Source organism: Candoia aspera, chromosome 2 (genome assembly GCF_035149785.1).
Source record: "Candoia aspera isolate rCanAsp1 chromosome 2, rCanAsp1.hap2, whole genome shotgun sequence".
Lineage (NCBI taxonomy): Eukaryota > Metazoa > Chordata > Lepidosauria > Squamata > Boidae > Candoia > Candoia aspera.
Genome location: NC_086154.1, coordinates 19,167,004 through 19,183,689, shown reverse-complemented (window position 1 = coordinate 19,183,689; position 16,686 = coordinate 19,167,004). Strand labels below are relative to the sequence as shown.

General features: G+C 42.2%; 1 protein-coding gene across 1 annotated transcript; it reads right to left on the bottom strand.

Moving 5' to 3' along the window:
* Positions 1-12,180: 12,180 nt before the first annotated feature.
* On the bottom strand, positions 12,181-16,621 carry JAGN1 (jagunal homolog 1). The gene is made up of 2 exons (XM_063291432.1): positions 16,523-16,621; positions 12,181-13,658 (listed from the first exon to the last, which is right to left on the bottom strand). Exons 1-2 carry the CDS (start codon positions 16,609-16,611, stop codon positions 13,196-13,198), a joined length of 552 nt encoding a protein of 183 aa, XP_063147502.1. The 5' UTR covers positions 16,612-16,621; the 3' UTR covers positions 12,181-13,195.
* Positions 16,622-16,686: the final 65 nt, after the last annotated feature.

The following is a 16,686-nucleotide window of genomic DNA, read 5'->3' as shown; positions in this document are numbered from 1 at the left end:
TTCCTGTGTTCCAAGCCCCTTTCAACCATTCACAACCCAGAAAACTAGAATCTTACAGTTTCATTAGTCAGTTTTATTGCAAGGGAAGGAGCTAGGCTGCAGCATCTTGGAAAGGGGGTACGTGTACTGTCGTATTCCATTTATCAGTAGGAACATTATGACATGGCCTCTTACCCTTCATTCTAACTGCCACTTGATGCAGGGGAGATATTGCTCCTCATCTGCTTGATAAGGAAGGACAGTACAGATGTTCTGGCCCTGCAGTATGTTGCAAACTGACATTCCCATTCTCAGATTTAGAAAATTCCATTACATCATGCCCAAAGGGTTGTATCTGTGGGTGGGGAAATTCTGTTTCTGAAATGGCATTGTTTTGTATCATAGCCTTGTGCTTCAAGAAGTAATCTGTGGGCCCTCAGGAGGATATTCTTCCCTTGCTGTATCTCCCAGTTCCTGAGTTCTCATCGTAGCAGCACTCTGGCCTGGTCAGGAAAAGAAACCAGAACAAATACAGAAGTGCCAGTACTTGCACATCAGGCTTAGGAGGTCAGATACAAATGGGAAGGCTTTGACAGTTTTTAATGACTTTGGTGGTGGTGGTGGTAGCTACAAAACACTTCCCTCACATAGCTTGCTCTCAAGCTGCATCCAATATTTTGTTGCAAAATAAGGGATCATGTTCACAAAACACAAGGATGGAGGATGGTTGAGGGGAACACTAATAACTTTTTTTTCTGTTTGTGATGGGGGAGAGATGTGTTTTAGGAATTGATCAGGGAAAGATGATCAAGACAAGGCACTCAGTTACTGCTGAAGGAGAATTTGGGGTCACGTTAAGGACCCTAACCCAAATACATCTTCCCAGGGAAAAGAAGGCATTGGTCCAGCTATATGGTATCAAATTGAGCAACTATTCCCTCTACCAAAACACTTTCCCAGGAAAGCTAAAATGGTCAGCTCAGCCATAAGAACAGAGACATTTTCTAAAAGCATTTAGAAGGCCAAAGAATGATGATGAGCTGGGGAAGGATACTGGGAGGCAGGAAGGCAAAAAAAAAAAAAAAAAGTAAGCTTCTAGGAAGAAACTGTATTTATGGAATACTGCCTTTTTGATCTTTCAAAACCCCATTGTCTTTGTAGTCCTGTCCCGTTGCCTCATAGTTATATCCTAATGGCCATACTGACCTCACTATGTGTATGATCCAAGCAAATCCTCACTGTTGTGCATATCCAATCACATACTTTGCTGCTGCATCCAGTCACATGTATGTTCTAATAAGCATAAGTCTGCATAAGTCTATAAAGAGGTATTGTTACCCCACCCCTCTTTAGCCCTCTTTTTGCCTCCAGTGCTGTCAATAAACCAATTTGTGCTTCAGTGTGGTGTGTCCTAGTCTCTGGTTTCAACCAATCCCTGAATTCTACTACATTGGCTAGTCTGAAGGGATAGCAAGTGAGCACACTGGTTGATAGTTCCCTGCAAGCAATCAACTCTCATCCTTATAAACTTGGCTGGGCTTATAGCATCCTGGCATTTGAATCAATATGCAAATAGTTAAAACAGGCTGGATCAGTATCAGGTACAATTTAATCCGAATTGAGAAAGGTTGGGAGATGGAAAGGCTGGTCAGCTGGAAGAGTTGGAGAGCTTTGCATGTTTGTAAGAAGATCATGGAAGATGGAAGTACTATTAGGTGAACTGCCGCCTCGCTTGGGGCAGAGAGGGGAATAGATCTACATGGGGATGGCTGCTATTGACCACTCCTCCCACAGTTGGACTGTTTTAGATTCTTTCGCCACTTGGACTTTTTATTTTTTACTCTTATTCATATTATTTATTACTGTAATTTTATACTGTATATTTTATTTATGGTGTGATCATTGTTTTAATTGATTATTGTAAACCGCCCAGAGTCCCCCGATGGGAGGAGATGGGTGGGGACAAATTGGATAAATAAATAAACAGATTTGAGGTTGAATTGGAAGTCAGAAGTCTGATAATCTTCTGCAAATTGCACAAACATCTATAAAACTAGAACTACCTTGTGTTCAGGCTACATTTGACATGATTAGCTGAACCATGATTTACTCAGTCCAATATTCTAGGTTCTCTTGACAAACTGAACCACAAACTAACCTCAGGGGCTGAGTTCATACATCACACCAGACTAAAAGGTAATTGGCTAATTTATGATTCAGTGTGTTGGACGAGCACAGCCCTGGAGTTTGAAAGGCCTTTTAATTCTAGTCAAAGATGTTAAAATATATTTCTCAGTGTAATTCTAGAAAGCAAAATCTTCGCTTTAGTGGGCATCCCCATTAAACATAGTGCTCCCAGGCTGACATCTACATGTTCTGGGAAGGAAAATTAGATTTGGAGATTTTTAAAAAAAATTATTTTCTATACCACCTTTATTATTTTTATAAATAACACAAGGCGGCAAACATACCTAATACTCCCTTCTCCTCCTATTTTCCCCACAACCACAACCCTGTGAGGTGAGTTAGGCTGAGAGAGAGTGACTGGCCCAAGGTCACCTAGCCGGCTTTCATGCCTAAGGCAGGACTAGAACTCATGGTCTCCTGGTTTCTAGCCTGTTGCCTTAGCCACTAGACCAAACTGGCTCTCAGTGTTAATTTTTAATGTCTCCCAAGAGACTTGGGACTCTTCCATTACACAGACTGTGTCACTTATCTCACTAAGTCTACTATATCTGGACTACAAAAACCCAGAGCACTCAATGGAGGGAAAGTTGAGAATTCTGCATCTCTTTGTCACCATCTACTGATTGTCCGGAAAGTTGCAACCCAAATAAATATACTAGCCATGATGCTGTCAATCTTGGAGAGGTCTCAGCAGCTGAACCAATGAACTTCCAACTCAGCTGCTGTTCCAGAGGAAACATTACAAAGGTAGTATTACAGGCTGGGGTGATGAAATTTGGTTGCCACAACTGGCAAACTGGAAAGAGTTAATCAACATCTTACTAGCAGTGATGATGACACCTATGGGCTGTGCAGGTTTTGAAGGGAAAACACTGGCTATGTAGAAGTGTCCTTTAATTGATTTCTGCACAGAAAGGGGAATGGATTCAGCAGCCTTCCTATGTTTTTATAATGTATCAGTCACACAGTAGAAAGCATACGGTGGATTTTCAGCTTGATGGTTGTATCTCAAGATGCAGAAAACAAAGCAATCATAATTCTAGAAGAACAGGTGAAGAGCTACTAAACTGTTCAGAGCAGCCTCCCTCAATTGGTGCCCTCTAATTAGGCTGACCATACGTACCGTTTTGAACGAGACAGTCCCGTTTTTTTAACATTTCCCGACCGTCCTGTCATTTTAATATAAATGTCAATTTTGTCCCATTTTTTAAAAACATTGGAGCCGTTATTGGGAAAAGCGGGGAAAAAATGAAATTGAAATTGAAAAGGAGGCTGACTTATCCATTGGCAGTAGTTCTCAATCCGGCAGGAAACCTAGAGCGGAACCGCAGGAACAGCTGATTGGCAGATTGAGCAAGAGGGAGAGTCGCTGCCGCCAATCAGTGCAGTGGAAGATGGTCGGAAAAGTGCACCCAGCAGAAAAGAAGCTGATTGGCTCTCAGGCCAAAACGGTGGGAATAAAATAAAAGAGTGTGCCAGAGAGGAACAGGTTGTCAGGGACAACCGTTCGCTAGACTCCTCCATTCCTGTTCTTCTGCCCCAGCTTGCCGCCGCCTTCAGCCCTCCTGCACTTCTCCAGCCTGCTGCCACCTCCATTCCTGTCCTCCTGTCCCAGCTTGCCACTGCCCTCAGCCCTCCTGCAACCTCTCTGCCCAACGCCACCCCTGCACCAGCCTCTCCAGACTCAACCACTGCCGTACCTCCCCCTCCTGCACCTTCCCAGCAAGGACCAGCAAATGGATCTTAAAAACTCTTTAAAACTTTTTTTATCATCTTACTTTTTCATGAATACAGAATATTACATAATATTACATAAGTTTAACCCCGTCCCATTTTGCCATCCCAATGTCCCATTTTTGTCTCAAGGAAATATGGTCAGCCTACCTCTAATACGTTGGGACTATGAGTTGTAGTCCCAAAATATATGGAGGGCACATTCTATTATGTTGGGGAAGGCTAGTACAGATGGCAGTGGGTTCACACATCAAGTCACGACAAAATTTGGGCTGGCTTAGACTTTACCTATTGCCCACTTGCAACATCCAGAAAGCTTCCTGCAAGCCAGAGCAGCCAGTCTTTAAGGCAAAGGTCATCTCTTCCCACAACAAGAAAGGCACTTTACAGTTGAACCAAGTCAAGAAAGACTCTGCCAGACCTCAAAAAGGATGGTGATCTATACCAATGTCCTCTCATTGCCATCAACAGCCATGTGAGAGAGCCAGTCCCCTGCAGCAGACGAATGCACGGCTGTCACTCCTGCCTAGAAAGCAATGCCTCATTCTGAGAGAGGGCCTGAATACAGTTTAACGGAAAAGGGGAAGTTAGCTAAGCTGTGGAAACCTGGCAATTAAATTTTGTTTCACATATTATCTAGATGGGGCTGATATTGCCTCTGAATTTCTTTGAAAGCCCAAGCTTAGGTTCAACCTACCTACAAAGAACAATACCTCAGGCTAGACTGGATGAGGAGGTAGGGAAACCCCTGTTCCCCACCACTTCTGTGCCTGCCATAAACAGCTACCTTGAGTCATCCATGAGGTAAAATGGAATTCTTAGTCTAACAAGGAGCAGTTGAAAGGACTTTGCCTGATGTCCCATTTGTACTAATCAATATTACTGAGAAAAGGAATAGATCAGATATTCCAGCTATGAAATCCTACGTGCTATCCCAAGAAGCAATCCCATTCAAATGGATTGTGTACTGCATTGTTCAAGCTTGTGCTTTGCAGATAAGTTGGCCTTCCAGTTTGACCTTGCTGGCTGGGAGCATAGGGAGTGACAGTCTAAACACATTTTGGGAAACCTCAGGTTGAGAAGGCTGCTGTGCAGCATTTAAACAACAAAAAACAACCCATTTGGGCCAAACAACATTTCTATAAACTTAAATGGACACTGCGGTTTGTATGTTGACAGATTTATAGTTGTCAAGCCCCATGCCATGTCAAAGGAGCAGGAACGATACAGACTTTATTTATTTATCATTTATTTATCAAATTTATCACCGCCCATCTCCCCCACAAGGAGGGACTCTGGGCGGTTCACAATGAAAACATTCGACCACAATATAATATAAATACTATATAATAATATCAATAAGCAGTAAAATATTAAAATGGAATAGAGTCCAGCTGGCTAAAATTCTCACTCTGTCCGCGAGCAAAACAGGGCAGTTCTAAGGAGCTAGCCATCCCGGAGAGGAACTATTCTCTTTCCCGCCCCCGGCATGATGGCAAAGCCAGGTTTTTAATTTTTTGCAGAAGTCCAGGAGTGAGGGGACCTGCCTCAACTCCTCTTTAGTAAGGTATCTTCAGCGCTAGTCTAGCATATGTACAGAATCTTGGAAACTGTAAGAAGAATTTCCTAGCCTCTTTTAGACTGAGTTGATAAAGGCAGAGTCTCTTTGAATGATTGAAAACTACTTCCTGGATTTATTTGCACCAGGGCTAAGTCTATTATTTATGAGAAAAGCTGTCAACTCACTCACCTGCCACTGTCTTGTGATGGTCCGTGTCTGTGTTCTGTTCCTCTCCTTTCTCAACCTCTCCACAATCGTTCAGAATAATGAATCTGGATTAACAGGAAAGTTCTAAATCACTAAGAAAGGGACGGGAAGTAATTTGGGTTCATCTAAATGCATGGGATGCCAAGTATTATAATTATGTTTGCATGGAGAGTGATTTGGACATGCCTTCTATGAATTTTAGCTTGTAATAATGATGCCTAAATTAGATCTTTAATAGTGTGTATAAATACATGGGTAATTATTTGGTTCTTTTTCCAAGGTGCATTACAGGTAGTCCTCACTTAACAACCATTTATTTAGTGATGGTTCGGACTTACGATGGTGTTGGGAAAACTGACTTACGACCAGTCCTCACATTTACAACTATTGCAGTGTCCCCACTGTCACGTGATCACGAGTTGGGTGCTTGGCAACCGGTTCGCATTTATGATTGTCGCAGCATCCTGTGGTCATATGATCGTCATTTTTGACTTTTCTAGCTGGCCTCTGGCAAGCAAAATCAATGGGGAACTGTGTGATTCACTTAACAACTGCTGCAAAAAAGATCATAAAATTGGGTCAGATTCCCTTAATGACACTTCATTTAGCAACCAAAATTCTGGTCCCAATTGTGATTGTTAAGCGAGGACTATCTGTACTTTTTTGGCAATGTTTAAGTACCCATTCCTTTTCCTACCCATTAAGTACCCATTTCTCTTCCTACATGGATGCAGTTAGTTATTTCCAATATACAATTCAAAGCTCCATTCTACTCTTTACTTTGGAACAAGTCCTACCAGACATATTGAAACTTAATTTCTGAATAAATATACATACAATAGCACTCTATAGAAACTATTGCTATGGACAATCAACTTTGAATAAGAAGAAAAGCAAAAGTAGCAACTTCTTTTGTTCTCTAAAAGGTGTGTGCTGATACTATCAAACTGCCATATCATACAATATTTTGTTTTTCCTTATCTTCTTTCAATTTAATCTTAAATGCAAGTTTTCCCTTGACTCTAGCTATGAAGAGAATGTAAAGTTATGCCACAGAAATGCAGCATTTTTAGGATTTTATTCTAAGCAATGTATATAGCTGAAGTTTGTGAAAGTCAGCATTTTTGGCAGTTATAGTATGTTTTGGTCTTATGAAAGCTTGGTAAAGTGAGGAGTTTCCTTACGCATATTAAAGGGAAATAGAAAAGAACATTGGTTAGCCCTTCTAAGAGGTTAATTATTGTTTAATGGACAAACGTGGTCAATTTATTTAAGTCCCCAATACTTTTTTTTTCAAGCTATGCGGTTTATTAAGCTGAGATAACGGGAAGGGACTGAGATTAAGAGAGGAAAAAGTATAAATTGAGAAATAATTGGCTGGTTGATAGCCATTCAAGCAAGCAAGGCCTGATGTAAAGCACTTCAGATATTTGGTGTTAAAGCAGCAATTCTGGAATGCACAAAAGTCTCCAGGGATGTGTGTTTGTGTGTATAATACCTTTGTAACTGATCTGTTATTCTATATGTTACATTCTTTTTTCTGTAATTTCATATAGCTCTTTTATGGTAACAATGAATTTCTTATGTCATGAAATCTATGAAAGGTTGACCATTTTATGTAAACCGCCCAGAGTCGCTCTCTGAGTGTGAATAAATTTGATATACTGTATAAATAAGTATAAATGAATAAACACAGTTTAGATTGTGTGATCTGCTACTGTTTTCAGTCAATATTTGTTTTATTGCTTTACTCGGTTTTATTGTTTACATTGTATAGCTCTATCTTAGGCTTTATAGTTCTAATGTAAATAGTAAACACAAAGTTCTAACATGAATAATAAATACAATTTTTATGGTTTAAAATGGTTAGCGTTACAAAGTTTTGTTGCTATAGTTCTGTTATTACTCTTTTATTCTATACCTTAAATTCTTATTCCCAGAATGGTTGCAATTTTATATTCTAAATTGCTCTACAGTCAAAATAAAGATTAATGCTTATACTGTGACAATGATTTCAACATTAAAATCATATTCTTACCATGCTTGGGACTCCACCTGATCAGTTATCATTTTTTATAATAATCTTGGCATTATTTACTAGTGTTTTCTCATTGTCAAGATGCTTGACATATGCCATATCAGCAGCACTTATAATATTCTTATCAGAAGAATATACTGTAGGAATGTAGAAAACTTCCTGACAGGGATAAAGAGAAGGATCAGATATCTGGTCCATCTACCCCAATGTTGCTGGCACTAACTGGCAGCTGTTCGCAAAGTTTCAGGAAAATGTTTTTCCATTCCATCTTGCATATACCAGGAATTGAGCCTGGGGCCTGTTTATCCCAGCCCCTCCTTATAGCACATAAGTATGGTGACCATATTTTCTTAGGAAAAATAAAGGACATACCTGAAAAAGGGGCAAATCTGAAGGAGGTTCATAAGGATTAAAAAGCTTAATTATGTTTATAACTTTGCTTTGAAAAGGAAGATTCAAAGCAAAACCAAGAAAAACACATATTCTAATAAAAACATCTAAAATCTAACAGTATATGTACATTTATTTTAAAAAGAGAATTCAATTTCCGAATTTTTCACCTGAATGTGAAAGACTGTGCATGAAGGGGTACCATTTGTACGGTAAAAGTTAAATGACCAAAATAAAGGACAAAAGTGAGTTTTTGAAAAATAAATAACTCTAAAGGACAGCTTTCTGAAATAAAGGACTGCCCTTTATAATAAAGGACATATGGTCACTGTACCCAGAAGTCATGACAACAGCAAAGGCACATTGGAATTATGGACTTCCTGTTTTCCGGTTCAGCCTCCCACTGCCATTCTTTGCTGTTCATGTTCTAGCAGAATGAAAGTCATTTGCTGCATATAATCTGTCTTGGTCCTTTGCCAGAGTACTAACTTGTACTTGCTAGCCATAAGAAGCTTAAAAAAATAATAAAAAAATAATAAAAATCAATCAAGGGCTCCCTCTTGTGTGAACCGTCTATTTTACAAGCCAGTAATATGCTGACCCAAGAGGCATCTCCCTTCCTTTTACAGGTGATACCACATACATGGCAAGTCCATGTATATATTCAGTATTTCTGGGTCTGCTTGTATAGTTAAAAACTTAAATGAAAATAAATAATTACATCTGCTCAGGTCAGGGGCATAAGAAGTTGTTTCAAATCAGCTTAGATTGTGATGGCTGGCTGGGGAATTCTGGGAGTTGAAGTCCACACATCTTAAAGTTGCTGAGGTTGAAAAACACTGCTTTAGAGAACCAAGGATGGAATAAATTCCTGCTTATATTGGCTTATTTAATGCTCTCTTTCTTTGGTGCTTGCAGCAATGTGGCAGATAATTGGAACTGTTGAGAGTAAAGTTTTTAATTGTATTTCACAGTACTGGGTGGGGGGCGGGGTAAGGTGGGGGCAGAAGATGTGTCCTCCAAAAGACAAATAGCAATTTTGCTACAGTGTATTTATTTATTTATTTATTTATTTATTCATTCATTCATTCATTCATTCATTCATTTATCCAATTTGTCCCCTCCCATCTCCTCCCATTGGGGACTCTGGGCGGTTTACAACCATCAATTAAAACAACAATTATAAAATATACAGTATAAAATTACAATAATAAATAATATAAATAAGAGTAAAAATAAAAAGTCCAAGTGGCGAAAGAATCTAAAACAGTCCAAGTGTGGGAGGAGTGGTCTATAGCAGCCATCCCCATGTAGATCTATTCCCCTCTCCACCCCAAGCGAGGCGGCAGAACCAGGTCGTCAGACTCCGCCGAAAGGCCAGGAGCGATGGGGCCAATCTCACCTCCGGGGGCAGCATGTTCCACAGGGCGGGAGCTACCGCAGAGAAGGCCCGCTTCCTGGACCCAGCCAAATGGAGTTGTCTTAAAGACGGGGTCCGCAGCATGCCCTCTCTGCATGATCAGGTGGGAAGGGTTGATATAATGGGGAAGAGGTGGTCCCTCAGGTAACCTGGCCCCATGCCATGTAGGGCTTTAAAGGTAATATTGATGAGAAGGTTCTTCCAATTTATAATACATTTGTCTTTTCAACTGTGGATGCAGGAGAGAATTCATGGTGTGGAACTGTCATGAGTAAGGATGGCGAGCAGGGGGCTCCCATCCAGACTGTCAAGCACATGCGTAGCACTGAGGAATTGGTCAGCCATTCAAAGAGACACAGATCGGGACCGCCTTAACCCTTGGGGTTTATATGTCTGGGTTTTCCCACGCTTCTTCAGTTTGTTAGGATTCCTGTTAAATACTAGCAATAAATATTAGAGACCAGTTCCTTGTCTCAGTGTGTTTCCTGGCTGTTAGGACAGGAACAGAGCATAAAATATAGTTTTTTCACATGTAAGTAACTGAGAAAACAGGCAAGTAGAACAGAAGAAACAATGATCAGTTTCAAGACTGGAAAGTGACTGTGACCACAGTATTCAAAAGTATGCATGAGAAAGCTGACTGCCTCTTCTGGAAAGGGTGGGTGGCATGAAGTAACTTAGGCATAAGAAACATCAAAGAGTGTAGGAGCCAGCTGGAGCATACTCATCACACCCTGGCCCCAGCCAAAACCAGAAAAAACCTTGCTTAATTTGCCTGCAATTTTTCCCATGTCTTTTTAAATTATTTCAGTAGAGGAAAAATGTGGCTTTTCTTGATGTAAATGTCTGCGACTTTCCTAGCATTATAGTACATTCCAGGAATAAACATCCCATGCATCTCATGTACTACAAATTTCTCCGTTTATCAAAACAACCATCAGTTTTCAGAAATCTCCCAGTAGTAAACCACCGTCCTGTGATTTCCCCCCCCCCCCAATCTGCATTTAAAACATTTGCCAGCTAAGTAGCTGCACCTAGCTGGTCTTGGCTGATTAAAGAGCCAGTTTGGTGTAGTGGTCAAAGCACCCTGCTAGAAACTGGGAGATGGTGACTTCTACTCCCACCTTAAGCACAAAGCCAGTTGGGGGACTTATGGCCAGTTCCTCTATTCCTTTTTAAGAAGAGAATGCACAGTGGGACAAAGAGGACATACTACCAGCCAGAAAAAAGGGGAAATTTCAACAAGCACAGCTCTTGGTTCCACGTGACTAGAAGCATCAACCAAAACTCCATTACCTCTGAAGCTATGAAAGATCTTAAAAACTCTTACTCACTTGGCTAATGGGAAAAGCAGAATAGATGTGTCTAGTTAAAAGAAAACAAAGGTGGACGTACTTCAAGAAGGGTTGAGTTTTAAAAGATTAACCAATTTTAACTGATTATGTTCAGCTCTACACGGGCTGAGTTCGCATTCCACATTAGGTCAGTTGGCTGGGCTTATTATCATGCAACATTATAAACCATGTTTTGATTTGCTAGGTTCACTCATTGCACTAAGCCACAAACAAGCCAACCCACTGATTTCCGATTCTCCCCGGCAGCCTTGTCCTTCCCATTCTGCTACCTTCAGATATCCTATTATCATTCTCTCGGTTCCTCGCTGGCCCATTTTGTGTGGAACATCCTGCACAATATGGCTCATGCTATTTGGAGTCTTATGAAGCCTCCTGGTAAATCCTGTCTTAACTTCTTGATCCTCATCCCTAACTGAACCAAAGCACATAAATGTATGCATTCTTTTTTTATCCTGTTATTCTCATCTCTTATAAATGGTTCTTCTTCCTCTCCTCCACAAAAACAATTCATAATGGATTGATTTGTACTCCATTACCATAAGAAAGACTCAGTCATTATGTGACTTCCTCAAGGCAGGATTTTCATAGGCCTTTTAATGCTGGTGGTATTAAACATTATGTCAAAAACACAGAGTTTCACAGAAGAAAGAAAAATCAAGCACATTAATGGGTCATTCTGTAAACCTACAGATGGCTGGACCCACTGAAGTGGCAATCTTATCAAAACTTAGATGGCCTGAAATTTACACTACCCCTTTCCTTCAGGTAAATGTGTTTGTCAGAAGCCAAAAGAAAAATCAGTAATTTTAAGCTTCTTCAAGTCATTCTTCCTCCTCCTTGTCCCCCCTCCCAAGGAAAATAAAATCAGTCATTATTCTGCTGTTCCTTCCTCTGGAGAGGCGATATCATCTGTACAATCTGGTGGCTGCCATCAAGAAAAACGGTGTATATATGTGCATGGTGTGTTTTTAAATATATGCTGATAGATACACCTCAAGACCTGTTCCTTACCTGGCAACCTGATGAGCAGGACTATAGCCTTTTCCATTGCAGTGCCCATCAGGTTACCTGTAACCCTCAACAGAAAAAGGGCTTTCTGCCCTAATACTATGCAGACAAATTCATAAACGTTTGGGCTATTGCTGGCTCTTGGTCTTGACAGCCAGTGGCTATTGCCAGCATGAATGGCAGGCAGCATGACTTAAGTACCATCTGCTAGGGAGCAAGAGTGGAAGAAAGGCACACCATATATAACTGCTGTCATCTGCCCCACCCACCCACTTCCTGTCCACAAAAGACCCAGGAGGAAGACTTTTAAGACAGCACTTTATTTGGTTCACAAGCATGAGAGCAGAGATGGGCAGCAGCCATTCCTGGAACACCTAGGCAGCTTGCAGAAAAGGCAAAGGGTCTCTGGAATGTGGATGGACTCCAAAAGAGTGGACAGGCAATGGGGTAAGAAAACAAATCAAGCTCAGAGGGGCAGTCCAGCAGAGCAAGTTTCAGCACTTGGCATACCAGTCCCCTGTTGATAGGGCTGGAGAAAGAGTAACATTGGGTGGCAGCCCTTACCACCAGGGTAAGGAAACTTAGCTGCTCCTGGGAGCATGGCCACAAACAACCAACATCTCTTGACAGGGTTGGGCCCTATAATATTCTGAAGTGGGAGTTCTAGGATGGATGGATGGATGGATGGATGGATGGGGTTCATGGCCTTGCTGAGTGCTGCTTTCCTATTCCTACTAGGTTCCAATTGTTCACAGCGTAATTCAAGATGGTGCAAAGGGTGAATCTTTTAAAGTGCACATGGCATAGCTCAGTATTGGTTTGTTCCAACTATCAGGAGACTCCAGCAAGTCTCATCTGCCTAAGCCAAGTGAGGAAAGCATCTCTCTAAAGCAGCATTTCTCAACCTTAGACACTTTAAGATGTGTGGACTTCAACTCCCAGAATTCCCCAGCCAGCATGCTGGCTGGGGAATTCTGGGAGTTGAAGTCCACACTTCTTAAAGTGGCTAAGGTTGAGAAACGCTGCTTTAAAGGGTATCAGTTGCCTCTCCTTTGGAAGGAGGGTCCCCTAAATCCCTTCCAAAGCAGGACTACCCCAGCCTACAACTCCCAGTCTTAGGTCACACAAGCTGGAAAACCACCAAGCATGGTTCAATGTTCATTCAGCTCAGCTGGAACCCCTGGATCTCCCATTTGTTCCATAAGGATGAGAGAGAAACCCAAGAGCACCATCCACTTCTCCTGAAGGAGGTCTCTCCCTCTTTCCCACCCCTCAGTCCAAGAGAGTGTTGATGCATGCAATGCCCAACCCCTTGTTCACTTCTTCTTTTTCTCCTGGGTGCTGGTAAACCAGGAGTCCAATAGCTTTTTGCTGTAATAAAGTTGCCAGCCGTGAACTTGCACCGCCACCACTACCAACAGATACATGACGGAGACAGCAGAGAAACCAAAGATGAAGCGGTAGGCTTTGCCATGGCGGTAGAGCTGCTGAGCCATCGGAAACATCTCCATGCTGCCATAGATGAGAGGCGCCACCGAGAAGAGGCCGGTGCTGATCATGGAAATCACCAGGTAGCTGATGTTGTTTCGGGGAAAGGAGAAGAGGCCAAAGAGTGAGGGGATGATACTGAGCAAGTATGGGTACTCCCACTGGTAAGGCATGGCCACCTTGTCATGGGGTAGAAGTTTGAAGTGAGCTACGCACATTTGTGCTGCCACCAACAGCCACAGTGCCACCTGCATGTAGATCAACTTCTTAATCTCAGACTTGAGAGATACGCTGTGGAAAGCAGAGAAAAGATTGAGTGGGGATTGGTGAGTTTGATCCTGTGCTAAAAGTGGCCAGAATTTAAAAAACTGGAAACAAGAAACTGACCAGTCTTCCCAACCCAATGGCCTCTGGAAATGGTGAATCAGGAAGCTAAACGTCTTTGGGCACCAGGTTAGAATGTATTCCAGATGATATTAAATCTCTGTCCTCATGTCTAGATTCGTACCATATGAATGACATGACATGGCAGGATAGCTAAATATTTTCAGCAACTGGATACTGTTTGGAACTCGGAAAGGGTGTTGTAAGCACTTTCACAAAACAGCTATTACAGCGGATTTGGCCAAGGGCAATGAGAAAAATCCATTTAGTTGAAAGCGATGTTGTAATGTTATTCTCTACAACCTCCCTTAGTCTCCATGAATGCTTTGTACCAACTCAGTTTCATTTTGCCCTTTTTATTGGTAGCCAGCACACTCCCAAATAAAATACTGCGCTGCAGCCATCCAACCATTTTTATTATCTAAGACTGTGAAAAGAATTCCCAGACATTCTTGTAAATATCTGCTTGACAATGAGTCAGTGTGGTATAATGGTTAAGGGGCTGGATGACAACTGGGGAGAGCCACTCTCAGCCACAGAAACTCCCTGAGCGACTCTGAGCCAGCCATTCTCTCTCAGCCTTGCCTACCTTACAGAGTTGTTTTTGTGGTGGGGGAAAAACAGAAGGAGGGAACACTTTGTACATCGCCTTGAACTCCAGTACAAAAAGCTGAATATAAATCATAAATAAGTAAAGCTGGTGTTTATTTACAGTGGGTGTTTCCCTTTAATTCATGTAAAATCTTTTTAAAAATATTCAGCTACTGCAGACAATCTGGCAGCTAATAAGACAAACACTAATGGGTGTTTCATAACCTACTCAACTACAGGACAGACTTTTGCTTCTTTGAAGCAAAGTAGTCCTAACCTGGGGAAAGCTGTTCCACAAGAAAGGTCAAGAGGCACTCATGAGAATGTTTTTCCTCTGAAAGCCCCAGGGCTTCTATCACTGCACAACAAGCAAACACTCAGTAACTGTTTTTCTCATTGTAATGATGTTGCAATGGAAAAACCTTCACCAACTAAATTTCTGCTATTTAAATCATGTTTACCCTGCTCTTCACCCCCACCCCTGCCAAGAACAACCACCTTATGACATCTATGTTACACGCAAGCTTATGATAAACCTCTATTTTCTGATATAGTAGAACACTGCCCATCAAAACATCTGGTAAGTCAACCCCATGCTGAAGGTCTGGAAAGACAGAACTCATCTTTTGTTTTCCAGCTACCGCTATATAATTCTTTTTTCAACCACTAGTAAAAACAAGTCAGTTCCTTTATCAATTAACCAACAGTCACAAGGAAGGTGGGCTTAAGTACCAGATAATATTTTGATCGGTTGGCTAGACTCATGACATCAGAGATGAAGCTTTTTGCTTGACTGGGCAAAGCAGTAGTTGGTCTGTAACGGTGAAGGCACCAGGCTAGAAACTGGGAGACTGTGAGTTCTAGTCCTTCTTTAGGCACAATGCCAGCTGGGTGACCTTGGGCCAGTCACTCTCTAGCTCAGCCCTAGGAAGGAGGAGGCAAGGGCAAGCCACTTCCAAAAAATCCTTGCCAAGAAAACTGCAGGGACTAGTCCAGACAGCTGCCAGGAATCGAAACTGACTCGCACAAAAACAATAACCCTGCTGAAACCTATGGTTGCAAATAAAGATATTTTAATACAGCTATCCTCCCTATTTCAAAAAGCAGAGGACAATGCTCAAGAAAAGGGAAAGCAAGGAGGGCTTGCTTAACAACATCCAAGCAGGAGGCCCAGATTCTCTCTCCCGCCAACCTCTCTGAAACAAGCACTGAAAAGGTGGTGAAAATGAAGACACTGCATTAGCTGGATTGAATGGATTTATTCCATTTGAAATTCTGTCTAGGTGATTCTTGCCAGCCCTTGTTTTTCCTTGGTTTTTTTTCTTCCCAAGAAACTCTCTTCTAGAGAATTGGCTTCATTGGTTTACAAAGGAAATTTCTCATTCAACCCTTCCAAGAGCATTTCATAGGCAAAGACTTCCTCCAGTCAAGCTCACCTCATAAGCACATGCACAGAACTATCTGGGCAATAACGGGGGAGTAATTTGCTACTGTTTCTACTTGGAATCTTTTCAACTTCCCAGGCTGGTCTGCAGCCCGGAGAGGTCCTGGTCATTTCCCACTCCAGAACTAATTCTGTTCAGCTGTTTCCAGCTCATCCAGGGCAGTTAGATGCTGCCGCCACCACCTGCTGTGTATTTCTGTAGATACCCTCAATAAAAGAACCCAGTTCCTTCGATCAGAACTGTGTTTCTCAGTCTTGGGAACTTTAAGACCTGTGGACTTCAACTCCCAGAATTCCCCAGCCAGCATGCGTGGCTAGGGAATTCTGGGAATTTAAGTCCACAGATCTTAAAGTTCCCAAGGTTGAGAAACACTGGATCAGAGGCTCGTAACGTAGAGGACAAGCAAGCAATACAAGGAGAAATGAGCATGTTAAACATCATTATTCAAATGCAACCGAGCAGCATGCTACCCCCGCCTTTTCCTTTGGAGAAAGGAGCATATGTAGGGGCGGAGCGGAAAATGCACTAGCTAAATCTCATTTTAGAGGAAGCCACCAATTCAATGAACGGCAGGAGCAGCGAACGAAAATCGTCCTGCCGAGTCGGCAGCAGAGCACCTATCAGACAAGGGAGGCAGGAGGGCAGCAGCTCCCGATGCTGCAACATGCACGTTAGAGACAGAAAAAAAACGATTTGGCTTCCTAACTGGGTGCATGAGCGCGACCCCACCCCCACCTCATTTGGTAATGCTCGGCCACGCGCTCCCGGTGCCGGAAGTCGCTGCCGTCGGTTCCCGTGGCTCGAGGTCCCGCGCGCGAAGCCATCTTCACGAAGGGCAAAGAGCGAACGAGGAGCGCATGCGTTAACGTGAGTTAACGTATTGTTCTTGGGGCCCGCCC